The sequence below is a fragment of the Mus caroli genome, chromosome 2, assembly GCF_900094665.2.
Source record: "Mus caroli chromosome 2, CAROLI_EIJ_v1.1, whole genome shotgun sequence".
In the NCBI taxonomy this organism is placed as follows: domain Eukaryota; kingdom Metazoa; phylum Chordata; class Mammalia; order Rodentia; family Muridae; genus Mus; species Mus caroli.
This window is the reverse complement of record NC_034571.1, coordinates 3621028-3647736: the sequence shown is the minus strand read 5'-3', so window position 1 is coordinate 3647736 and position 26709 is coordinate 3621028. Positions and strand designations below refer to the sequence as shown.

General features: G+C 39.9%; 1 protein-coding gene across 21 annotated transcripts in view; it reads left to right on the top strand.

Moving 5' to 3' along the window:
- Celf2 (CUGBP Elav-like family member 2) overlaps positions 1-26709 on the top strand; it is an 833597-nt gene that overhangs the window by 510051 nt on the left and 296837 nt on the right. For 3 of the 21 annotated variants that reach the window (XM_021151412.2, XM_029471508.1, XM_029471504.1), the window contains exon 1: positions 8446-8561. The exons of 16 other annotated variants lie outside the window; for them this stretch is intronic. In XM_021151412.2, the coding sequence (XP_021007071.1) occupies positions 8488-8561 (74 nt within the window). In that variant the 5' untranslated portion in view covers positions 8446-8487. Of the gene's footprint in view, positions 1-8445; positions 8562-8900; positions 9070-26709 lie in introns of those variants that run through there. 2 more of the 21 variants (XM_021151438.1, XM_029471540.1) reach the window with 2 other exon arrangements.

Genomic DNA, 26709 nt, shown 5'->3' with positions numbered 1-26709 from the left:
TAGCCAGCTCAGAACAGAAATAAAGTATCAAAGAACCAGGGTGGTTTTGCAATACACTGCACAAACAACAAAGGGGAACTCTGTGTGTTTGTGTTTGTGTGTGTGTGTGTGTGTGTGTGTGTGTGTGTGCGCGCGCGCACGCATGGTACGTGTTGGGTTCCACTCAACTAGGAGTTGCCACTGGTGGATTCTGATGAAATACAAGGTCTACTTTGTTCCCCAGTACACCTTCACACATCATAGAAAGTCATGATTACAAATTATCAATTATCACATACGGGTATGCTCATCTTTCCCACAGTTTTCCTCTTGTGACCCACCTAGCACATTTCCTTGTATGCCAAAATAAAGTCAACAGGAAATGGCATCCGCAGAGGGAGGATGGACCAGAGTGACATGTATCATGAGGACAGTTTGAGCTTCTACTACTCCAGCCCACTAATCACTGACTACACAGGGTCAGGATGAATCACTGGAGTTTATAAAGCATCACTACTGGCATGCCTCCAAGGAACAAAAAAAAAAAAAAAAACTAAAAAAATCAGAATTTACTTGTAAAATTATTCCATTCCATGAAGTTTGTTGCGGTAGCACATAGGACCCTGTAAAGTGCTGGTGCACTTTTGAGACTCATCGGTAAGAATTCTGAATAGAGGTGACACTGGCTTCTATCAGGGAAGTGAGTGGCCTCTGTGTATAAACCTAACTGCATGTTTCACCTGCCTGGAAAGCCATCCATGTTGGTCCTATAAGAGCCATAGGTCCTACACCTTTTTATCATTCCTTGTTCTTTGAATACCATTTCAAGCCCCCAGAATATCATCCTTTCTTCATAGACAGTATCCTATCTCTTCTCTTTGGGTTAGGCTTCAGGCTTCAGACATATCACTGAAACTTTAATTCTAGAAGATTAATGTTGTCTTTCTTCTCAACTGCCACTTTTGGTTTCTGACAAAGATTGGGGTATGAGATGTTATTATAGAAAGCATGCAGTTAAGACTTAGCTTAGACTTGACGTTCTATTAAGTGCTTATATTCATATCGTCTAATGTAATTCTCATACATATCAAAGTGGTCATGATAGTTGTTCCAGTTTTAAAGATGGAAAGCTGAAACTGGAAATAATAAAGTCACATACCTAAAGTCATAGCTTTCATCGTGAAAAGCACTATAACTCAGAGCTCAGCTAAATTCCTTCCCTGGGTAGTGGCAAATACAACAATTTAATATTTGCTTCTCTCTCTCTCTCTCTCTCTCTCTCTCTCTCTCTCTCTCTCTCTCTCTCTTCTGTTACTGTGAATTGAATCTAGCATTTTGAACCACTGAACACTTATCTAACAATCTGTACACTCCACCACAACCCTCTGAGACAGAATCTCACTAAGTTGCCAAGGACGGCCTTGAATTCACTCTGTAGCCCAGGCCTGATCCTCCCAACTCAGTCCATAGAGTGGGATCCCAGGGCTATGCCACCATGCTCAGTGAGATTTGCCATTTTGAAAAGTAATTGTTTGTATTGTTTTTAATTATGTCTATGGTGTATCTAGGCATGTTCATGTGAGAGAGTTATGGGGATATGTAGTGTGATTTTGTATTGAATACCTGGGAGCTGGAGTTACCGATGGTTGTAAGCCCCACAAATAGGGTGCTGGGAACTGAGCTCTGGTTCTCTGCATGAGTAGTACGTGATCTTAACCACCGAGCCAGGTACTTGCCATCTTAAAACCTATGTAGCAGCTTTCCCACAGAAGCCTTTGATTGGAAGTTGCTTCTTTCTATTGTCATTGGTCCATTCATCAGTGGACTGCCCATTCAAGGGCTCATCAAGATGCTGGTCATAGCTAACGGTTTTAACTGCTCTATCCTTCCTGGATCACAGTTTGTTTGTTTGTTTTGTTTTTTAACTTCACTTATTTTTCAGTGTTAATTTTTGGAAGGGCGTAGGACTTATGATCCAGAAGAAATAAAAACTGGTGATAATAAAGGAAGGATTAAGGGAATAAGGAAGGAAATTATTTGAAACATCACAACATCACAGCTTCTGTGTTCTCACTTGCTTACCTTAGAGTTCATAAGGTCTTTGTTTTAGTGTTAGACAGGATCTCCACATACAACCCATGCTGGCCACAAACTCCACATCCTCCTGCCCCCACTTTCCATGTGCTGGGATCTATAGGAGTAGACCAACCACACTTGGCATTCAAGAAGTCTAAGAAGAAAGTATGCCATGCTCACTTCTCTTAGACTTTCAGCTATACAACAGAAACATCTATATGATGTTGGAAAGAACAGTAGAGACATTCAAAGCTCCATGGATTTAAAATGTTAATTTAAAAAATGTCATATTACAGTTATAACCAATCAAACAACAATCAAATGTCTTTAATAAAAGACATTTCTTGACCATCAAATAGCTCCAAAACTCTTGGGGAGAAAAGAAAACTCTATCTGGAGAAGGATCAGTGGTCAAATGCACACTGACAGACACTGAACTTGGCTTTGAAGGATGTACAAGGTGGAATTAAAGCAGTGGGTAAAGAAGATGTCTATCTTTGTTATTAAAACCAAGAAAACAAACTCCCAAGCTTACCCACTCGCCATCCTTAGTTCCCAAGGTCTCACTTCCTCCTTCCTTGCCATATTCCTATAAAACAGGGCAAACATGGCTGTGGGCTGTTACTCTTAAGGGAGCATTGAGAGATTAGGGATTAGGTAACAGCTTTGCACTCCACAATAGAGATAAAGAGAAGCTATAACACCTTATACTCACCCTGGATAGTTAGACAATGTCCATAAAATGGCAAAATTCCCATGAAGATCTATGAGGAAGAAAGGAAATTTCCTCTAGTAGACTTAGTAGGAATTAGCATCAAAAGTAAATTTAAATAGGCATTTGGGATCTTTAAAAACCTCTCTTATAGATTAAAAGTAGTTTCAGATATGAGGTATTATTATAGGAAGAATTTTTCCTGATCTCAATACCTTGATATATTTTCAACCTACGTGTGACTTTAATAGCTCAGTTATATAATTGCTATAGTAATAATTAGGTTGGCACATTATATGCCTTATCTGAGGATCAATGGCAAGCTTTGAATTGTGAGCCATTCTTCTCTACTAAGAAGTAATGACCATAGGTAAGAAGAAAGTCTAGTTGATTAATCACAATGTTAAATGACTTGTTCTGGAGTCAATCAATGCTTTGACAAAATGAAATTGAGAATCCAACAGGTTTCGTTCTTAAATCTCATGATCCTTTTACTCAGTTCAAAATTATCATTGCCCTAAAGGGTCTGACCTGTAAACTCGAAGTCAGATGTTTCCTGATCTTAAGAGCCCAGTCTCTTTGATGGTGATCAGTTATCACTGGAAGTAAGTACTTTATTTTTACAGAAACTCAACCTTTTAGTCTCTTAATCCTCAATCTTCTTCCAGTTGTATTTGCTCATGAAAAACAAACGAACAAAAACAGAGAATAGCTTTGGACAAATGAAGCCGATTGTCTTTTTCGTTGAAAATTCTGATTCCGGATAAGATCCATCTCAGTCAACCCCAGGCCTAAAGCTTACCACATCCATTTGTTGATTTCTTTTTATTCCCCGCCCACCTGTTCCTGCTCTCTCAGCGACCTCATGTTATGCAGGCAACTGGGTCCTCCAGCTGTTGCTGCTCAGCTGCTGTAGTTTGTCAAGCAGCAATTTCTCCCTTTTAAAAATCTGACAACTTGGAAGAGAGTCAGATAACTTCCTGTGGATTAGGGGACGCGTTTGATGGGCTAGGTTGTTGATGGGTGGATTGCAAGGGAATTAGAAACGTCACTCTGATAAGTATACATTTTGTTCCTGGCGCCAGTCTGGCACCAAATAAGGGCGCTAGTATCATTTGACAAATCTCAGCAACTTCCAAAAGGGTTGTGGAACATTCCTTCCAAAGGCTGCCCCCATCCCCGCCACTGTCTTCCGTGCTAGACAGGGAAGCCTTTTTTCTTCTTCCTACCCTTTCCCCAGACTTCTTTGAAATGTTCACATCCTATCTTCTTGCTTTGTGGTACACAATCTCTCATCCTACCCCTCCTTCCTTCTGGCAATGTCTGGAAAGAAATCCTGCCGCTCCCTATAGAGACAGCTGTTGCTACTTCAGAAACCAGCCATGGTCAAGGCAAGTGACATTTGATTTCTGGTAGAAATAAATAACCCTCGGCCAACTCCTCACTTCACTTTGGTAGCCATCCCCGCCGCCTCAGACACACAGCTGTTGAGGAGGGTGAGACTCCGTCTGGCTCCCATTTGAAAGACAGAAAGAAAAAGTGGTGGGTGGGGCAGAGAAAGGAAGAGAAGGCTGAGCAAGAAAAATTAAGGGCTTGCAGGAGTGGGCTAATGGAGAAAGGAGAAAAGGGAAAGGCCAGGTTAGTGAGGGAAACGAGGCAATGGCTGGCCTCTGGGTCTGAAAGACCCAGAATATCAACGTTCTCTGCCCTTGGAATGGAAGCTCCTGACAGCCCTGGAGGGGCATCTCATTTTCCACTTCGAAGGTAGGTATACAAAGAACAGCTTCCGTTGAAGAGCCTCTTCAGAAGGAAGACAAATTCACCATGCTGTATTTTGGCTCTATTAAAAACAAATGGGGGGGAGGGCTAACAACACCACATGACTGCACAATGCCAGTAGAAGCTGTTCTCTAAGGAGATAGACTAGTTAATATCCCTTTAAAAAAAAAATCCCATAACAGGGCCTACATTTCTTGCTCCAAATGGCTCTGAGCACACTGGGCTTGCTTTTATTTGGTTTTGTTTGTTTGTTTGTTTTTTGTTTTTTGTTGTTTTTAACTGAAACAACTATGTTAATAAAAATTGAATCCAAAAGTGTGATAGGGAAAAGATATTTTGGCCTTTGGTTTGTGTTGAGTAGCCAATAGCGAGGAAAGTAAAAAAAAAAAATACTCTTAAAAATGGGATTTTGGAGTCCAGTGAACAACACAAACACATCTTTTTAAAATTTAAAAGCACTGATGGCCAGTGCTTTTAAAGGTACAATTATGTGGGAAGCTAAGAACAGGATTAATAAAATACAGAAATTTGTCTCAAGCCATATAAAGTTATCTGCAGACAAAAACAAAACTTCTTTTATTATGAACATTAATGAGCTGTCAGGTCTCAGTTTCAAATGCAAGTATCCATTTTGCAAAAACCAACAACAACAAGAAGAAAAACTTGAAAGATTCATAGCCAGTGGAATGTATTCCGGTTCTGTGAGTGGGTGGAAGGAAGAGGACTCTTCCATTTCAAGGAATGCACACTTTACGTGAGATGCGTTATTAGCACCCTGTTTTATAGAGGGAGGGTTGCTTTTAACCCTGGTGATAATTCAGTGCTCAGACAATGGCCACTGGACACAACAGTATGGGATGCTGAGGAGGGAAAGTGGAGCTGAAACAGCACAGCGCAAGGCCTGCCTTGGAAAGCCGCATGTAAAATGAGGTCATTCAGAAACTTTCCCTTCAAGTGCTTCCAATTCTTGAATTGCCTTTTGTTTGGGAAATGAATAGCAAGTTGATTAAAAAAAGGAGACAATTAGGGGAGGTAGGGGGATGGGGCAGAGACGAGCTTAAGGTTTTGTTCCAGTGGAGCTAAAACTACGAGGAAACTTCATTGTTCCTATGCCTGGTCCCTAGGGATGTCTGCACAAGGTGGTACCACCAACTAGTTCTTGTCCACCAGAGAGAGATCCCACTAATGTCCCCTTTCATCGCTCTCGATAAGATCGTTGGCTTTAAAAATCGCTCTTCCTTAAACCCGAGTGTTCAATTGTGGCCCGGTGAAGCTGTGGTCTGCCGGTTAATTGGAACTGCCCACACGTGATACCTGACGGCTCACTGCTCTATGGAGGTTTAAAAAGGAGCTTTGTTGAGTTGTTCTGGGGGTGATTGTGGGAGTAGGTGGGTTTTTCCCCTCTTGGCCAAAGTGGTAAAAAGAGAAATTGAAGCTTTTCATCCAAAGCTCTTTAGCTGTGTATTTTTATTTTTTACGTTTAAGTTGATTTTCAGAAGTGGACAACGTGGTGTGATTATAGAAGCTGAACAGACATTAGAAACCAACGCTGTCATTGGGCGACTTATGAATTCCTGGCAAGTGGGGGAGGACGAACATCTCGCCTCCCCTGCTGCTTCTCCATCAGGTGCCTATGCAGCCACGCCATCGTCTGTGTATTTGCCAGCCAGAGTGTTTAAACCCAGCTACACTCTGTGAGCTTTTCCAGGTTCACATCACCATATTCCATGTAGTGTGGTTCTATTTTATTTTTGACCCTCGTTTTGCTTCTAACTTCAAATGGCAAACGCAAATGTGCTTTGAAAAGCATGCTACACAGTAGTTGTTAAATAAGGCAATAACCTATGCACTTGTAATTCTCTGCCTATGACCTACTTACATCCTCCTTCACCCTCCTTATAGTATGATTAAAAGCTGCTTTGAATCCACTATTGCCTCAAGGGATTTGAGGCTAGAATTTAACAAACTGCTGAGAAGGCTTAAGTCAGTAAGAGGGCTTCCCTACAGCTTCCTCTAACTAATTCACATGCAATTAAAGAGAAAATAAATATTTTACAAGTGTGTATGTCGATGAAGCATTTCTGCCTTATAGGATATAGGTACACACAGAGCTTTATTTCTGTAGCTGATGCTTTTCTGTGTGGTTGTGTTTGTTTTGGAGGCTGGCTCTGTTCGTTCGGTCTCAAATTTACTATCTGGCCAACTCGTTCTATGCATTCAGGATTTATGTAAATAGTGTATGATAGTCTAGAATTGTCAAGATTTGTCTTCAGTTATCCAGCTAACTACGTCAGTAAGATAATTTCAAAATTAGTTGGCAATGGCTTGATAAGGAGTAGAAACACATTAGAATTTAGAGGAAATGCTTGGGTATGGTTTTGATCTAATAGTTCATTTTTGATGCAATTGTCTGTCAAGTGATTCTAAGCTGGGACCTGACTCCTCCAGAAAGGCAATATTTAAAACATGAAAGCTAATCACCGCTCACTCCCATCTTCCAACCTTGCAGCCAGGAGGCTAGAAGCCAGTTGAAGAAGGAAGTTCTAGTTCATTCCAGTTGTTTGTGTGGATTGAACTGAATGGCACAGGCCTGTCACTCCATATTGCTCACTGATTTATCTGGATTTACAATTTTGTCTTATAATCTCCAAGGACAGTGCTCACTGTCACACAGAGACTGGTGAGGAAAATGTGAATCTTTTCTTTCTATCATGTCTGATAAATTTAACAATTGTTTACTTAGTTATTTAACCATTTAGCTACCATAATCCAGGCCTGCCTTCATTTGTGAGGGAAAACCCAAGTCCTTAGTGCAATATTCTGCTTTCTTTAGAATAACAACAGAGTAGAGTAGATATAAAATTTCAAATAAAACCATAAATTTATATACATCCGATGTCAGTGTTAGTATGTGTATACATGCATATTCTTAAGTGTATACATATACATTACCTCAAAGTTCAAACCATGTCATTTGAAGATAGAATTAAAAAAGATTTTACCTCAAAGAGTAAACTATAGTTTCTGGTATGTCATTTACAATGTTTACTTAGAACAGAAATTTAAAGATACATGTGGCTACACTGAAAAGTTTGCTTTCACCCAAACAGCCAAACAACAAGGACAATAAGCCCCGTTATAAACTACTTTTCTTGAAAACTTTTGCTAAGCATCTGTTCACTTTTCTCTCAATTACTCTTAGTACCCCTTACCACAAATCCTAAATTCCTAAATAATAGGAAATGGCAATTTTGCGTTGCACTCTTCTTTTTGAAAGCAATGGCATCTGTGACAGTTCGTCATTTTAAGGCCCTTTTCTTTCTCAGTGTTTAAGTAGATACCACCAAAGGCTGCACGGTTGTCCTCCAGTGTGTCACTCGGGCCACTGCGCCCAAAGACAGTTACTTCCTCTGGAGCAGATAGACGGCAGCACCCCAGGGGCGGCCGGCCCAGCCTCACCCTGGGGTGGGGACGCGGAGGTCGCGTGCGATGCCGGTCCCCAGCCGCTTCGCTCTCCGAGTGGCCGTGGGAACCGGGCGGCGAGCCGGCCAGGGCGACCGCAGCTCGGCGCGCCGGGCTCGTGGGGCCGTGCGCAGAGGCCGGGGCGGGCCGGGCGAGCGGGGCGGGCGGGCGGGCGGGCCCGCAGGGGTTAAGCGTGGAGCGGCCGCCCCGGGAGCTCCGCCCCCGCCCGCCGCACCTGGCGCTCGGCAGCCAGGCCGCCCCGGCGCCGGCTCGCGGAGGGGATTGGTGGAGCGCGCGAGGGAGAGAATGTGACAAGTGCCCGCTTCGGCGGCCGCCCGGGGAGGCCGCGCGCACCTGTCCCTGCCTGTCTCGCGCCGCCCGCGGCCGCTCGGACGCGCGCACAGCCCCCCGCCGCCGCCGCTGCTGCCGCCGCCGCCTCCGCTACCGCCGCCGCCGCCGCCGCTGCGTGCGCCGAGAACATGACTTCTGCCTTCAAGCTGGATTTCCTCCCGGACATGATGGTCGAGGGCCGCCTGCTCGTTGCTGACAGAATGTGAGTGGCCGAGGGCCCGAGGGGGCCGCGCGGCCGAGAGTGGGGCGTCGTCTCCTCAGAGGCAGCGGCCGCCTCCCCTCCGCGTCTTCTCTTCAGAGGACGCGGCTGGGACGGCGCAGGGCCGAGCGGGGCGAGCGGGAGAGCGGGGTGAGCGGCCAGCCTTCCCGGGGCGCGCCGGCGTGGGGCTGGCGGGACAGGACCCGCGAGAGGTCGCGCGGCGTCCCGGGCCCCCGAGCTGGGCGCGGCGTCCTGCGGGCGGACCGGCCGGCGGGGCGCGGGGCGCGGGGCGCGGGGCGCGGGGTCCGGGGCGGGGCGGGGCGGGCGCGTGCTGCCTTGCAAGCTCGTGCCTTTGGAAATGCGGGGTGGCCCGGCGGAACAGCCCTGGCTCTCGCACTCATTCCTGAGATGGGAGAGGAGGACGAGCGAGAGAAAGAGAGAGGAGGAGGATAATTACACACCCTTAAGGGCTTTAAAACTAGCCAGGTGTACTCGCGTGTGGAAATTAGAGGTAATTTTTACGTAATCGGGATGGTTTTGTCTGATAGGTAGTCTGTGATTTAATAATTAATGTGATTCTGGTGGTTTTACGTGTCGTCAAACTAGGATCGAGTGGTTATTGGGACAAGTAGAGGGCTGAGATCCGCGAGGAAAGGAAACTATATGTAATTTTTTATCTGGCTGGTCTGTCTTCGTAGGGAAGTTTCTCTCTCTTCTCAGGGCTCTCAGTGGGATCCACTTGTATTTCAGGCATGTTATGTAAAGAAACCCTAAATAGAAAAGAGATTGCTAGAGCAAGATGGGAAAGTCTGTGTCCTCCTGAGACATGGGATGTATGTAATTCTCTTGTCAAGTGAGGCATTTGATAATGTATCAGATTTAGTGGGGGAGGGTGCTGCCGTTGGTTAAATGATGTACAAATTTTTCCTGCTGTCTCCGCTGTGAGACTTCACATCCATATGCTTTCTGGCACCCTATGTTACTCTTCCAGGCTTTATGACCCATTTCCCTGGCAGCTAACTTTCCCCTGTAATACTAGATTCTTTTACTGGTATGCTAAGTATTATGAGTTGAGACTCTTGAGAAACTCCACAATGGTCAGTTATTGACGCCCAAGAATTTAAAAAAAAATCAAGTGGGAGATAAGGATAATAGAATCTGTTAGATATATATTGTCTTTTCAGTCGATGTTAGGGCTGCTAACTTGAGTGGACTCAGGCTCACTCTCTCAGAGTTAATCAGATAACAAATTAAAATGTCGAATCCCCTTTTGGCACTTTCCTCTGAAAAATTAATCATGGTTAGTAATATTCTCATGATGGTTTTAAGAGATCTCTATCCTGTCCTCCTCTTAAAATCCAAATCTTACACACACACACACATACACACACAAATCTCTGTCTGCACATGAGTTACTTTGCAAGTCTTCCCTGGTTTTCTATGGTTTTATCTGATAGGTAGTGTGATGTTCTAGAATGTTAGGGGTGAATCAGGGCGTGAGATTAATGATTAGAAATTTATGGTCACCTGCTACATAAGTGACATAATATATCTAACTAGTGGATGTTCTATGAATTTAAAGCATTAATGACCTCCGAAAGATGTAGTCTCTTGTCAATTAAATTATGGATTATGAAAATTTAATTCCTCCTTTTCATTTGGTAGATGAATGTGGTTTGTTCAGACTCTTAGCTCTGAAAAGAGCCTTTGTATCTCAGCCATGGAGCTTTGGGTTTTTTTCTTTTTCTAAATATGAATCTTAATATGACTTCTACCCCACTTTTCTTCCAAAAGTTCATGATTTCCAAACGATAGCCTTTGGAGTCAATCCCAGACTGTTTCAGTGTTTGACAGCTATTGCTTAAATGAACTAAGAAAAAGGAAATTTGCAAACGATCCCGTTCTTATTTGTTTTCAAGATAACTGTTGTACATCTCCCCTGTCCTGGGAACACTGAGACATATTTTCCACACGAGTGTGTGATTAAGTCATGTTAGAGATTGTGTTTGGGGGCCAGAGGTATATGAATGAGATCATAACTTTTAAAATGCTTGAAACCCACCTAGGCGGTGTATTTTATAGCCATATTTGGACACAGAAGAAGATAGCTGTGTGGATTTATTGTTTGGGGGACTGGTTGCCATGGGTGGTATATTACCATGTGGCCTAAAATGGTGTCTGTTAGATATTGGCCTGTTCATAAAAGGAGTTTAAATAAAGCATAGGAGCTTTTCTGGTGTTGATTTTCTAAAGCAGAACATATTTTCTCAATGGCGTTTTCCCACAGGAATATATTAGATAAGTTTGCAAGATGTAATATGTTTGAGTCCTCCAGGCAGATGAACAAATAGCTTTTGAGATGAATTATTACGCTTGATGGCCCCATGAGCCATCCAGTGTTTAAAGAGCCCAGATCATTTAAGGCTCTGTAGTGATATAGAATTGCTGTAACATATGCTTCAAATTTTTGGGATTTTAAACATTCAGTAAAAAAACTGTAAAAGGAAATAAGCATTTGAAATAATATTGGCTGTTAGAGTTTTATTTTTGTGTTATAATACACTCATAGCAAAGTGTAATGAAAATAGGAACTGATTTTTAAATTCTGTTTTAAACTGGGGCATTTGGTTTTTATTGAGAATGGCAATGAGTGTTTCCTCTTTGTTTTATTTCATTAATGATACATTTAGAGAGTCTCTTATCTTTTGCTTTTCTTTTTTTAACAGAACCAATATATAAAGGCTTAGAAATAAGAAACTACAGGTGAAAATGTAGCTTGAAAATTATTAATATCAGTCTTTAGATTTACAGTTAGAAGGCTAAGAAATTACTGATAAAATGAAATCCATTTTTTTCACATTCAGTAAGTAGTCGTAAAGAAAATAAGCCATCCTGATTGAAATAAACTTGGGAAGTTCATCTGCTTGTTGATAACAGGCAAAAACATTATTTATCAGTGTATGAGTCCACTGAAAGGCACTCCTTGGGTCATCGTTGTTAACATTAAACCTCTTACAGGGCAGTAGGACTGGCCCCCCGGAGGCAAAGTCATTGTTTCTGCAAAAGTAAAAAAATGCACGGCTACTGTGTACCAGGGAGCCTGATTTATATGATCTCTAGTCATCATGGTGGGTCTAAAGGTTACGTAGTGTTCCTGTTGTACAGAAGATGCTTAACAACCAAAGTTGTATCATATAAGAATAATGTGTCACCTGTTTAGGATCGCTATACATGATCTTGTTTCTGATTCAAACTCAGATTACTGCATATGTTTATTAACTAATTGACTAATGAGAATATACACTAAACTTTTTAAAGTTTACCAGCAAGATGAAGATGAAAAGCATTTTGGAACTTTCTCCCCACCTTTTGTATGGCTTTTAAAGTTTATGTGGAAAATGACAAGATTACGGACATTTATTCCCCAGCTCCATAATGGTCATGAAGGGAGGCTAAGATGAAGCTCTGACAGAAGAGCTGCTCATGTAGACCGCTCTTTCCTGGAGACTTTCAGAGCACATCGTGGTGGGCTTTTCAGTTAACAGTGCTGACTTCACTACCAGCTGCCTGCCTTCTGACACTAAAAGCTCTTGCCACGGAGCTTCGGGAGTGGGGATGTTATCTTTGATCTGGGCAGAGGTATTACTGTAATTGCTAAGTCTTGCTATTTAATTGTGATGTGCTGCATTGAGATTGCTCCAGCATTTGTTGATGAGATGCAGTGAACTAGGAAAACAAGAGCCTTGAAAGACAAGATAAAAAGGAGATAGGATTTTCAGATATGCACCTAGTAATTAAGATTTCATGGGATGATGCTTTCTACCTTGGAGTGTGTTTTCCTCCTCTAACAGTTATAATAACACTAGCTGGCCTTTGAAGAATGAAGTCTTTTTATTTTACATAAATCACCAAACTTTTAATTTCTTTTTAACCGTGTGTGTATGATTTTACTTTCAAGTTAACACTCATTCAGTTCCTACAAAACAGGTAATGTTTTGATATGCTAAATCTGTCACACATGAGTGTGCATACAAGTAGCACATGTTAAGTACAAATATTGTGCAGAAATTGAAGGTAGTGTTTATAACAGAGATCTGAGGTCACTATAAGGAATTAAAAAAACAAACAAAAAAACCACACTCTCATAAATGTTCAACAACAATCCATAAGCATCCCTTATTAGCACTTAAATAGGGAATGTTATACGTTCAGCATGTTTTAAGGGGCTAAATTAATAAGTCATTGCTGTGATTTACTTCCAAATTTGAACTTCACCCAAGTTTACAAAGTCATTGTTTCAAACTTATAGTTTTATTGTTGGAAAGCTTTGCTTCTTCAGGGGAGGGACATATTTTTATTCCCTAGGTATGGATTATATCATCACAAAGAGCTAGGTAGTTCTGATCACAATATTTGTTTTACAAAACTACAGAGAGGAAGGCTTTGGAAAACACTAATGGTTTCCGGTTCGTTAGCACCTCTGAGTTCTTGAGCCACCCTGTCTGTCTCCACCATTGCAGAAGTATCAAGTCATATAATAAAGCCACCATCAGTGCTGTGCTACCTGGGTAGTCGTGCAGAAAATGTATTTTTATGTTTTCCTTAAGAAAAAGTGCTTGCTGAGCCTAAGAGAAATGGAGCTGTTGCATTCCTGGAAAAACCTTTGTGGGAAACAAAAACTAATTAGAGCAGTAAATGTGGTGCTCACAGGTAATTGTAAAATAATTATTCCCCTTTAGCATCATCACTGTTTAATTGTGCTATCCAATATCTTCCTGCTCTGAATCCAGATGTGAAGGGAGAGCAGCCTCCTCCTTCTCCTGGGAATGTCTTTTTCATTTAGTGTGAGCCGCACACTCCTCCTAAAGGACTTGTAAAAGACAGAGGAGAACATTTAGGGAGGGTTTGAACAGCTCCTCTCTCCCCGTTTGTCCTCAATCATGACAGAAAGTGATTACTCCAACTATTTCTATAGAAATATGATTCCACTTATGTGGCTGAAATGCCTTCTGCGAGCATGTGGGAGATTTACACGTTTTTTTAGTGCTAACCCAGAGGTTTATGAACATTCTCTTTTATGAACTGCAGATTGTATATTACATTCCATGTTCTTCAGATTAAGAGAGTACTATTTCAGATCAACTGACAATTTAGAATGTGATGATAATAAATATGTAATCCCTTGGCTTTCAGAATGGCGGATGAGTACACATTCAGATTTGGGTTTAATTTTAATTATTTCAGTTAACGAAGGTCTCAGCAAACTCGATAGAGAAGATTGCATACAGCTTTGTTCTAAAAACACAGATTTAGACTCTATTTAGAATAAATTATAACACATCATTTTAGTTGACTCTGTACTGTTCTTTCATTCTTACGTAGCTTTAAGGTCCGATTAATTGAAATAATTTGTACTTCCTTTAGGGCAGCATCAGGGTGGGAGGCGCCATCTGGGTGACCAGGTGACCCAGGTTCCTTTTTGAATAACAATGCTTTTAAAATGAGCTATGTGTAGTGGTTTGATTTTAAGTGTCACTAGTTACAGAAGGGTGTCTCTTCAGTGACATGGACTCGCTCGCTCCCTGACGTAACCCTGGAAACCATGGTTCCCTATTCTAAGAGCTACGTTTTCTGATATTTATTTTTAGGCTTATTTAGGACTGAAAATTTTCACAATGAATTTTACATAGTATTCAGAATGCAGTTAACTTTAGCCAATTTATTTGACGTAAGTTTAGACAGTTTAAAACTTTTTTTTACTATATAGTATAGTCCTTTGTATTTTAATTTTCTATGCTAAGTCCAACATCCTATGATTTTTTTTTACCCTAAAAGACTTAACTTTAATGCTTTTACTTGAGTTCATTAAGTTTTAAAATAATCTTTTCCACTCTCTCCCTATGAAATTTTTGTTTTTCCTTATCTCTTCCTGTAGCAACAAAGTTAGGCCTTAGTTTTCTGATACAAAAAGACTAAGTTGATTCTGAGGGCTAAAAGAGGCAAAAACTTATCTGCTTGGCAGTGGTCAGTAGATATAAAGTGAGTATGTGTGTGTAAATGTATATTTATAAGATTCCATTTTATTGATCAGAATACTTCACTTCCTTGAGACATCTTCCATTGTGACAGAACATACTCTTGCTTGTAGGTCATTACCTTTATAGCTGGATTTTATGTTTTAGGAGTGTTTCACACATTGACCAACCATACACCACACATTATGATTACTGCTATCAAAGGTCTCAGAATTCTCTTAACCTTTGGCCTAGACCACTTTCAGAAAAAAAAGGAAAATCATTTTGATAATTTCATTATATCTTAGTGGGTAAATAGCTGGGCCCTCACCAGTGCAGTGACTTCTTTACCTGTGGGCGGGCTTCAGCTGGAGCTCCAGCTGCCCCACAGGAGATCTGCATTTGCATAGACTGGGCAAAGACTCCTCACAGAAGAGTCATGGCAGTAAGTCCTAACTGTCTCTTTTCTTTCCATGTCTTTAGATCTGATGCTGGCCCGACCGCATCCCTTGCATTGCACTTCTTTGGTGCCGGCATTATTTTATGAGCACTATATATATATCATCAGCCACAGCTTGTAGTTGATGCTGAATGCAGTTCGACTGTTGTGATAGGAATCCAGCACTTAAGCTGAGCATTTGACAACAATGAGCATTACAAGAGAGTGATGAGTCTGTGAGCCCCTAAGAACTCATCAGTGTAAGCAGAGTTAAACACACATGCTGAACCTCAGCTCATTTGTCTTTTTGGAGCTGAAGTAAGGTACTGGGTGTTAGACAACCAAACACGCACTGGGTGCAGACTGATGTTTAGGTTTGTCCTTGAAAAATTTTTTGTTTTTGTTTTTGTTTTTTGAGACAGGGTTTCTCTGTGTAGCCCTGGCTGTCCTGGAACTCACTTTGTAGACAAGGCTGGCCTCGGAACTCAGAAATCTGCCTGCCTCTGCCTCCCAAGTGCTGGGATTAAAGGTGTGCCCCAAATTTTTAGGAGTAAAATAGCAGATAAAGGTAACACAAACAACTTTAAAAAGGGACAGCATTTGGTAGGAAATTGATATATAATTACTTTTTCTGCTTATTTATTTTATTCTTTGCTTTCTTTGTACTTTAGCCTAGACTCAGTGGGGATATAAAAGTCCATCTTTTAAAAAAAGTTTTCCCCGGGCGTGGTGGCGCACGACTTTAATCCCAGCACTCGGGAGGCAGAGGCAGGCGGATTTCTGAGTTCGAGGCCAGCCTGGTCTACAAAGTGAGTTCCAGGACAGCCCGGGCTACACAGNCGGGAGGCAGAGGCAGGCGGATTTCTGAGTTCGAGGCCAGCCTGGTCTACAAAGTGAGTTCCAGGACAGCCCGGGCTACACAGAGAAACCCTGTCTCGAAAAACCAAAAAAAATAAAAAAATAAAAAAATAAAAAAAATAAAAAAAGTTTTCTTGATGCCTTTATTATTTTTTCCTTGTACATATCTTTTACTTTACTCTTCTCTGAAGCCCACATGATTTTTGACCTGTTCCTGAATCTCAAAGGGTTGTATGCATGACTGACATAGTCCTCAGAATTGGATTTTTGAGAGACAAGAATCAAAATTCCTATATCAGCCCTGGGACAGCTGCATATTTCTGTGTACAAATCTCTATTTTGATTTCCTGTATTATAGAAGGGGTGTTGAGTTTTTGGGTTGAACATACGGGTAACGTATTTCAAAGTGACTAACTTTATGGACACCATTGTCTTGGCCAGCTATATTTGACTATGCTGCAGCTGTGTTTGCTTTCTTAAAATTGTCACCAGGAGGCCTCCAGCTGCAATCATTCACTAAGTCCGTGCTAGGAGCATCTTTCCTCAGGACTTGCTTTATCTAGTAGATCATCTTTTCAGTGTTAGCTTCTAGAGATAACACATGAACCCTCCAGGAAGCCAGAGTACTACAGGTGCTGTTTGGTGTGGACAATTCTATATCAAAATAATCTCCTAATAGTAATCTTTCTGTTTATTCATAATCATATCTATCAGGATTCTTTCTTTTCACACCATGATTATATTTTATTACCTCCTAGTTCCTCATTTTCTTTCATGTTTGTTTAGATGTTGAGAAATTGTTTACAACATCTGCTGATGGGTGGTATGTCTTTCTCTTCTCAATTACTAAAGCATTTTGGAATGCATCTTTTACTGACTTCTGCTGCCTTAGAAACCTCTAACAGTTTGGATTGGAGCCACAAATCTTTTTATTTGATTGGCATTACCATCAATTTAGTTCTCTTCATAAGAACTTAGAGATTTTTTCCCTTAATATAAAGCACCATATTTCTACAGCCACAGGTGGGTTTCATTTTTAAATAAAAATAACTTCTCTTGTATTGTTTTGGCCATCAGGGATGCTTGCTTTGGTATGGTAGTCTCTAGAGTCTCCAGTCCAGTGTGGCTAGGTATCCTTTATTTCATTTACTACAGGCTCCTGCTGAGTTAAATTTTACTTTGGTTTATGCCAGTATCTTCCAAGTCTCAATTGCCTCACCAGAATTTCTCAACAAGAAAATATGGGTAATAGCTTTTCAACTGTCACACACTTTTATTGTGAGACTAATTTGGAACAAGAATGACAACCTAATATTTTGTAGTTTCATGGTACTTGAAACTGACCACGCATTCTCCTGTTTCTTGGGAGCGTCAAACATAATGGAGCCTCATTATAACTGAGCTGTTAATGCTTTTCATCTCAGAACATTTATATTGTAAAGTCTCAGACAGACAGCCATGCGACAATATTGTTCCCCTATAAACTTTCAGGAAGTGCTCAGTGTCCAGCACAACATTATGGTGAGTGATGTTTTTCATCTTCCTTCCGAATGATGATAGAGAGATATAATGCAGTTTATGTTCTAACTATGACCTTCTGCTCAGACCTCCCATTCTGGGACGAGATAATGCCAAAGCAATGTCTTTATTCAGTATCCTGATATATATATACAGTCTTAAAGCTCATGTCTACACTTCCTGATTGAGCTTGAACTTTCTTAGGATTAAGATAAAAAGACAGGTAAGCAGTGGTAAGTAAGGTTGGCTCTCATCTTGCAGCCCTTGGTTTTAGAAACCCAGCACCTGTGTTGGAATGTGGAAGGGAAGTAGCTCCTGCAACCCCATGGCCTCATTACCGCCCTGGCCACAGCATACCTGAGGAACCCAAAGTGTGGCACAGGCTGAGCCAGTGAGCAGGGGGTGAGCTATTTGATGCATCTAGCTGTTAACCAGCTGCTGGCGGATTCTTTTCTCTTTGTACTTAAGAGAGAACTTCCTCCTTCTCCAGACATTGTTGATAGATACTTAGACTCCTAAGAGATCAGAGTAACTGTCATGTGAACGTTTGATCCTGATGCAACATATCACCTGATTCTTTAAGATCAGTCATGACCATCTTTTCTTCAGAAGCTAAAGCCTTAGAATGTGAACCACTGCCTAGGAATTAGTCTCTCTAGTGGGCCAGGGGAGTCCTTGTCTCTTCTGTGGAGAAGCTCTATAAGCTCTGGAAGTGACCTCACAAACAGTCTCTTGGCTCCTAGAGCAGAGCATTTCCTGTATAAGGTGAGACAGATAAGGGCTTCTGCTCACCTTCTGCCTTTTAAGTTTGTCAGGAAAGCAAAACCAGGGCCCTGGTGGGAAGCTGGCCGATCTTTAGAAAAGGGGGCTAGTCCCTCAGATACTGTTTCCATGTGAAATAATCAGTTCTTTGGAATTAGCACATTTAATCAGTGTCAATGAAGTCTAATTTGCTTTAAAGGCAGATCCTCATTTGGGCCAAGATATTTTTAAAAAGCAACTAAAGTTGGATTATTGACAGCCAAAGAGGTTGTATGCGAGCCATATTAGTTTGCTGCTATATCTTATATATATCTGCTTGGGGCATAATATTTTAAATGCAGATTCATTTCTAGTTCTCTGTTCACTAAAATAACCATATAGACCCAGAAGGAAAAAAAAAAGGTCTATTAGTGTCAACAAAACTCATTCTTTGATGTTTCTTTCTTTGTTTCTGTCAGCAAAACTAATTCTCTGATGTACCTCTTTCTTTCTTTCTCTCTCTCTTTCTCTCTCTCTCTTTCTTTCTTTCTCTCTTTCTTTCTTTCTTTCTTTCTTCCTTATAACTAATTCTTTAAGGGATCCTTCCTATAGATAAATTTCCAAACTTATTTATGATCTTATTTTTTATTTATTTAGGATACACTATGGTTTAACAATTAGGCTAATGAAATTATCATATTAGTAATGAAAAAATGTTTTGCAGGTTAAGTGACTGAGGTTCAGTAAAGTGAGTGTGCTGTAAAGCCATGCATGTGTTTCCTTTGTGTCTTCCCGAAGCCTGCAGCTTCTGATTGTCTCTCCCTGGAATTTAAACCTAGAGGTTGCTCTAAGACTTTTGAGTTCTTAGCTCTTTTCAAGGCTGAGAACAGGTAGCGTTTCCTGCAAGTGTTGATGACAATGTATGTGGATTTTGAATATTAAATAAATACAATTTCTTTTTTCTTCCTTTTATTGACAATAGATTTTTTTCTCATTTAACATAAACTGATTATAGTTTCTTCCGCCTCTACTGCTCCCACTTCCTCTCCTCTCCACATCTGCTCCCCTTAGCACTCACTAGAGAACAAGCTTCTCAGGTATAATAACAAAGTAAGAAAAAGTAACCCAGGATTGGACAAAACAGACAGAAGGAAAAGAACCCAAGAGAACGCCCAAGAAGTGGACCCACTCATTCACACAGTCAGGAATCCCATAAAGCCCTATCTAAAGTCCTAATGTGAAAGTAAAGGACACGGTGCGGAGATGGGCCGGGCCCTGTGCCTTCTGCTTCACTCTTCCTATGTGCTTTGCTTGTGTGGATTTAGAGACCTTGTTTTCTTGGTGTCCTCCATCCCCTCTGGCTCTCACATTCTTCATGCCTCCTTTTCTGCAGGGGTAAGAGGAATTGATGGAGATATTTCATTTAAAGATAAATGTTCCAAGGTTCTCCCTTTCGTCATAATGTCTAGCAATGGGGTTCCCACCTGCTGCAGGAGGAAGCATCTCTGAATATTGCTGAGCACGGTGGTGATCTATGAGAGCAGCAGAATAGCATTAGAAGGAGTCATTTATTGCTACTCTTTTTTTTTTTAAGACTAGTAGTATTTGGTTTTACCCTGGGTCCATAGACTATTTAGTTTCAGGTTCTTGGTGACCCAGGCAGCATCAGGTATGGGTTTCATATCATACAGTGGACTTTAAATTAAATCAGATAATGGCTGGTTACTCCTGCAGACTTTGTGCCACCATTGTGCTAGCAGTATCTTGCATACAGGACACCATTGTAGATGAAAGGGCTTGTGACTGGGTTGGTGTTTACTTTTCTCTTTAGGTTGTGTGCAGAGCACCTTCCTATTTCACGGTCAATGAGTTGTCTAGGTATTGATTTCAGCAGTGGGCCCTTGCAGTCAGTTGTGAGGAATAAGCTATAGTCTTGGCGACAGCCTGGGTCATGAGGGGATCCCCTTGGGATCCCTTTAGCCAACAACTCAGTTAGATGCAACCTGATTCCAATACTGAAAGCTTCATTTAAAGACAAGAGCTGTCCGGTTGGGACTCTGTCTCCCCCATCTTGGCAGTCTCATTTAGATCCCCTGCATGTATGTATATACTTTAAGAAGCTTCTACCGAATTAGGCTTCTATACTATAAGATGGCCCTTAATTTTAGTTGTTGACTCTCCTTGTATTCCCTCTCTTGTTCCTCTTTCCCATCCCCACCCGATCCTTCCAATCCATCTCCCCCATCTTTTTTTAATGGCTGAGTAGTACTCTATTGTGTAAATGTACCACATTTTCTTTATCCATTCTCCTGTTGAGAGGCAACTAAGTTGTTTTTGATTTCTGCCTATTATAAATAGAGCATCAATGAACATGGTTGAGCAAGTATGGTAGGACAAAATGACATTTGGGTGTCTGTCCAAGAGTGGTAGAGCCGGATCTTGAGGTAGATCAGTTCCCATCTTCCTGAGGAACTGCCACGCTGATGTCCAAGTTTGCAGCCCCACCACCAATGGGTAAGTGTTCCCCATGCTCCACAGCCTCAACAGCATGAGCTGTCACTTTTTAAAATTGATTGTAGCCATTTATCATATGTGTAGTTGAAATCTCAATGTAGTTTTTGATTTTCATTTCCCTGGTGACTGAGAATACTGAATATTTCTTCAAGTGCTTCTTGGCTGTTTGCAATTCCTCTATTTTAAATACTCTTGTTTAGATCTGCATTCCACTTTTAAATTGGATCTTTTGTTTTCTTAATGTCTAGATTTTGGAATTCTTTATATATTTTGGATACTATTCCTCTATTAGATGTGCAGTTGGTAAACTCTTTCCCATTCTGTAGACTGCTACTTTATCTGGATGACAGCGTCCTTTGCCATGCAGGAGCTTCTAAGCTTCTTGAGGTCCCATTTACTAAGTGTTGGCCTTAGTGCCTATGCTAACAGTGTTCTATTCAGAAAGTCTTTTTCTATGCCTCTGAGTACAAGGCTGTTACCCAGTTTTCTCTTCTATCAGGTTCAGTGTATCTGGTTTTATGTTGGGGGTCTTTGATCCTTATGGACTTGAGTTTTGTGCAGTGGGAAGTATAGATCCATTTGAATTCATGTACATGATGCCATCTGGTTTCACCAGCATTGTTTGTTGAAGATGCTGTCATTCCCCCCCCCCCCAATGTGTATTTCTGGCATTTTAAATAAAAAACTAGATGTTCATAGGAGTGTGGATTTATGTCTGGGTCTTCAAATTGATTCCATTGATCAATGTATCTGGTTTTGTGCCAACATCAAGTTTTCTATGTACTATAGCACTGTAGTAAAACCTGAAATTGGCGATGTTAATACTTCCCTTGGTTCTTTTATTATTAGGATTATTTAGTGATTGTGGACGTTTTGTGTTCCATGTGATGCTGAACTTTTTCCTTTCAAGATCTGTGAAGAATTATGTTGGAATTTTGATGGAGATTGCATTCAATCTGGAGATTGCTTTTGGTAAATTGACCACTTTTACTATATTAATCCTCTTAATCCATGAGCATGGGCGATCTGTCCATCTTCTGATATATTCTTTAATTTCTTTATTTAAAGTTTTAAAGTTTTTATCGTACAAGGATTTTACTGCTTTGTTAGAGATATCACAAGGTATTTTATATTATTTGAGGCTGCTGTGAAAGGTGTTGTTTGCCGGGATTTTTTTCTCAGTCCATTTGTCATTTGTCAAAAGAAAGGCTATTGGTTTTGTGAGTTAATTTTGTATACAGCTACTTTGCTGAAAGTGTGTATCTATCAACTGTAGAGGTTCTGGTGGAAATTTTAGTCACTCCTGTATGCTATCATATCATCTGCAAATAAAGGTACTTTGACTTCTTCCTTTCCAGTTTCCATTCCCTTGTTCTTTTTCAGTTGTCCTATTGTTCTAACTAAACAAGTACTGTGGTGAATAACACACAGAGAGTGTACAGTTTTGTTTTGTTCCAGATTTTAGTGGACCTGCTTTAAGATTCTCTCCATTTAAGTTGATGTTAGCTGTAGGCTTCCTTTAAATACCATGCTTCTTTTATCCCTAGTCTTCCTAGGATTTGTATCATGAAGGAGTGTTGGGTTTTCTTAAAGTCCTTTTCTGCGTATAATGAGAAGATCATTTTTTTTTGTCTTTGTTTATATGGTAGATTATATTTATCAATTTATGTATGTTATACCTTGCATATCTGGGATGAAGTCTAATTGAACACCATGGATGATATTTTTGATGTGTTCTTGGGTTTAGTTTGCAAGTATTGAGATTTTTTTTCTTTAATCTATGTTCATAAGGGAAATTGGTCTGTAACTCTTTCTTTGTTGGCTCTTTATCTAGATGGAGTATCAGGGTAACTGTGGCCTCATAAAATAAATTGGGCAATGTCCCTTCTGATTCTGTTTTTTGGAATAGTTTGAAGAGTGTTGACATTAAGTCTTCTTTGATAGTCATGTAGAATTCTGGGCTAAAACCACATGGCCCTGGAATTTTGGGTTAGTAGACTTTTAATTACTGCTTCTATTCCATTAGCAGTTACAGGTCTGTTTAAATGACTTATCTGATCTTGATTTAACTTTGATAAGTGGTATGTATCTAGGAAATTATCTGCTTATTTTAGATTTTACAATTTGATGGAGTATAGGTTTTTAAAGTATGTCTTTATGATTCTCTGGATTTCTTTGGTATCTTTTATGTCTCTCTTTTAATTTCTAATTTTGTTAATTTAGATTTTTTCTCTCTGCTTTTTAATTAATTTGGATGAGGGTTTGTCAATGTTACTGATTTTCTCAGAGAAATAACTCTTTGTTTCATTGATTTTTGTATTGTTGTTGTGTTAATGATTTCAGTCCTGAGTTTGTTTTTTTGCCATCTACTCCTTTTGGATGTAATTTCTTCTTTTTGTTCCAGAACTTATAAGTACACTGTTAAATTAATAGTATGAGTTCTCTTCACATTTTTATATAGGAATTTAGAGCTATGAACTTGCCTTTTAGAACTGCCTTCATTGTATTCCATAAGTTTGGTGTGTTGTGTGAAGTCTTTAATTTCTATCTTGACCCTTTAAAAAAAAAATCAGTAGTGAGCTTTTCAGTTTTGAGTTTTCAAGCTTTCTGTGGTTTCTGGTGTTGATGCCCAGATTTAATCCATGGTGGTCAGTTAGGATGCCAGGTTTTATTTCAGTTGTCTAGTATCTGTTGAGACTTGTTTTGAGTCTGAGTATGTAGTTATTTTTGAAGAAAGTTCTATGAGTGCAGGGAAGAAGGCATATTCTTTTGTGTCTGGATGAGATGTTCTGTAAATATCTGTTGGGTTCATTTAGTTATAAATCAGTTAGCTCCAGCATTTCTGTATTTAGTTTTGTCTGCATGGCCTGTCTATTGACTAGAGTCAGGTATTGAAGTCTCCCACTGCCAGTGTGTGAGGATCAATATGATCTAAACCGTCTTAGTGTTTCTTTTAAGAATTTGGTATCCTTTGTCTGGTATACGGAAGTTAAGAATGGCAGTGTCCTCTTAGTGGAATTTTTGTTTTCCATTGAGAATGTAAAATCCTTCCCTATCTTTTCTGAGATACAAAAATGGCTATATCTGATTGCTTTGTAAGTCTGTTTGCTTGCAATATCTTCTTCCATCCTTTTACCCTGAGGAAATGTTTATCCTTGATGTTAAGGTGTGTTTCTTGGCTGCTCCAGAAGGATGGATTCTCTATTTGCATCCATTCTATTCTGTGTCTTTTTAATGGAGAATTGAGACCTTTGATGTTGAGAGATAGAAATGTGCAGTGTGTGTTGACCATGGTGTGTGTGTGTGTGTGTCTATGTTTCCTGGTCTGGGATTATTTACTCCTTGTGTTTTCTTGGGTGTGGTCAGCCTCCTTAGGTTGGAGCTTTCCTCTTGTGCTTTCTGTAGGTCTGGATTTATAGACAGACATTGATTAAATTTGGTTTTATCATCGAATGTCTTATTATCTCCATCTATTTTGATGGAACATTTTTATGGGTGTAGTAGTTTGTGGTCCCTTATTGTTTGCAGCACATCTGTCTAAGCCCTTCTGCTTTTGCACTCCATTGAGAAGTCTGGTTTTTCCTTGCAGCTTCAATATTATTTATTTTTTGTATGTTTAGCTTTTTTTTTTTTTTTTTTTTTTTTGATTATTGTGTGCCAAGGGGACTTTCTGGCCCAGTCTGTTTGGTGTTCTGTATGCTTCCTTGTTGGCATCTCTGTTAGGTTAGGGAAATTTTCTTCTGTGGCTTTGTTGAAAATATTTTCTGTGTCTCTCACTTGGGATTCTTCTCCTCCCTCCCTCTATTCTTATTATTCTTAGATTGATTTTTTTTTCAGTGTCCTAGATTTCCTGGACGTTTTGTGCCAGATTTCTATATTTAACTAAATACAATTTCATAGTTGTAACCAACACTCTTGTGTGCCTTTTTAAAAAAATACTTTTTTGTCAAATGCCTTTTTATTTTCTTTCATAGCAAGACACAACTTTTAGTGTGTAAAGCAATAGTGGTGTAGCTGTGTCAGTGGAAAGGGGGACCATATTAATGTCAAGAACTATGTGTCTGAGGTAGATGCTTACCTATTTGAGATTAAAAAACAAACCTTAAATGTGGATTTTTTTTCCTCACTTATGGTTGTGTATTTTATCAAGAGTTTCTTTTAAGAATTTATTAGATACCTGGAATTTCACTCTGAGACATGTACTTCCACCTCCTTAATATTTTCATTTGATTTAGATGAACAGTTGATTTTTTTGGCAGGTGGAGGTTACCTGTAGCTCTGTATCTTATGGTTTAGCAAAAGCTCACAAGCAGTGTTTGGTCCCTATCATCTCCATTAGTTGGCAGTTTTATACAGTATCTTTTCTAGAGCTAGAACCATTCTTAATCTCCTCAAATGAGCCATCGGTTAGTCAGTAGATTAAGTGAAATCTAAACAAAATGATTCATCTACACAGCTCATGTATGGGACCTGTTTCCATCAGGTGTCATTATATTACATTTGATCCTTTCTGGGGCGTAGCTTTTCCTCAAGTGGTTAAGCATTTAGTTGGATCCTGAGTTTCTAGGAAACCATAAGTTTCTGTCCTTTCTTTAACACCGAGTGTCTATAAGAGTTTATAGCAAAGTTAGAGAAGAATTCATGCATGTGTTGATCCAGACTACTAACGATTTCATACCAAATATTAGCTTGTAGAGCTGCCTTTACACTTGGCAGGAGACAAGCACTGTAACCTAAGAGGATGTGATTGGAGTGGGGTTTTCATGCCCCATGTGCTTATTGTATTCTTGCTACTGATGCAAACATTATCTATAATTACATTTTCAAGTGACTGAAAATTGCAGGCTTTGTTGAACAAAAATACAGCCAAAGAATGGAATGTATATCCACTCTGTCCTCATTATAGGGCTTTCAGAAATCAGACTATAAGGCCCAATACCATGGCTCTCAACTGTGTGATACCAACTCCATTCTCTGATGTTTGAACACTTTGTCAAAATGCCGGGTTTCCAATGATGATCGTGTAATTGGAGGGAAATGCTATTATTCCTTTAGTGCTTCATTTGCTGTATTGTCATCTCAATCACCGTAGCATCTACTCACACAGATCTTCTGTTTCTAGGATGTAAAATAAGAAACCACAATTTAGTTTAGCTTTAGGCGCAAAGGGCAATAAACAACATTTGTTTAGGTACAGATATTTTTGCCTTCCTGGAGAAGGTACAGTTGTATTCTTTTGACTGTTGTAGTTGTAAATCCCAGCCATTGTGGTACCACTGATTAAAACACCAAAACGTTCCTATAGAGACCACCCAGTGCATCGTGGGTTCTTCCCTTCTCCTTAGAATCTGGCCCTTGTACAAGAGAAACATCCCACCTAGTTTCATGCTTCAAGATACATACTTCAAACATCATTTCTAGCAGCAGTGAGAATCTAAACCATTTGGATTTTTAAAAGGAAAGTAAAGAGAGTTAGATATAATGCAGCTTATATTTTGTTCGTTGTTGTTCATGATTTTAAAATCCATGAAATACAAAATGTGTCTTGGCTTAAAGTAGAAAACTTACAGGAAGAAGTTATGATTTTGTTGTTAATTTGTTTTTAAAGACCAATTTTACAGTCCTTCTGCCATATTATGGCATTATCATTCACCTTCCCATCTATACTACAGCCTAAAACTGTTGAAAAAAATTAAAGAAAAAAAATACTGTGATGGCTTTTTTTCCCAGGAGCAGCAAAACAGAAAAATAAGGTTGTTCCAAAAACTCACAAACTATTTCTGAGTCTTTTGTTTTTCTTTCAGACAGATTAGCAAGTTTGTTATCAAATGAAGAAATATTTATTGGCTCAGAATTAAATGATTGCATGGTTAGGGCTGGTGTACATACATTAGATTTCCAATATGAATGTTGAACTAGCTTTTCAAACAAAATTATAAGGTACAATATATGTCATGTTTTGAACAGACCATTTTATAGACTAATATGAAGGTTTCCAATTACATTATGTATTTTTAACATTTGTAGAACTGAAATAAAATAACCAGGAATTGAATAAAAGGTTATC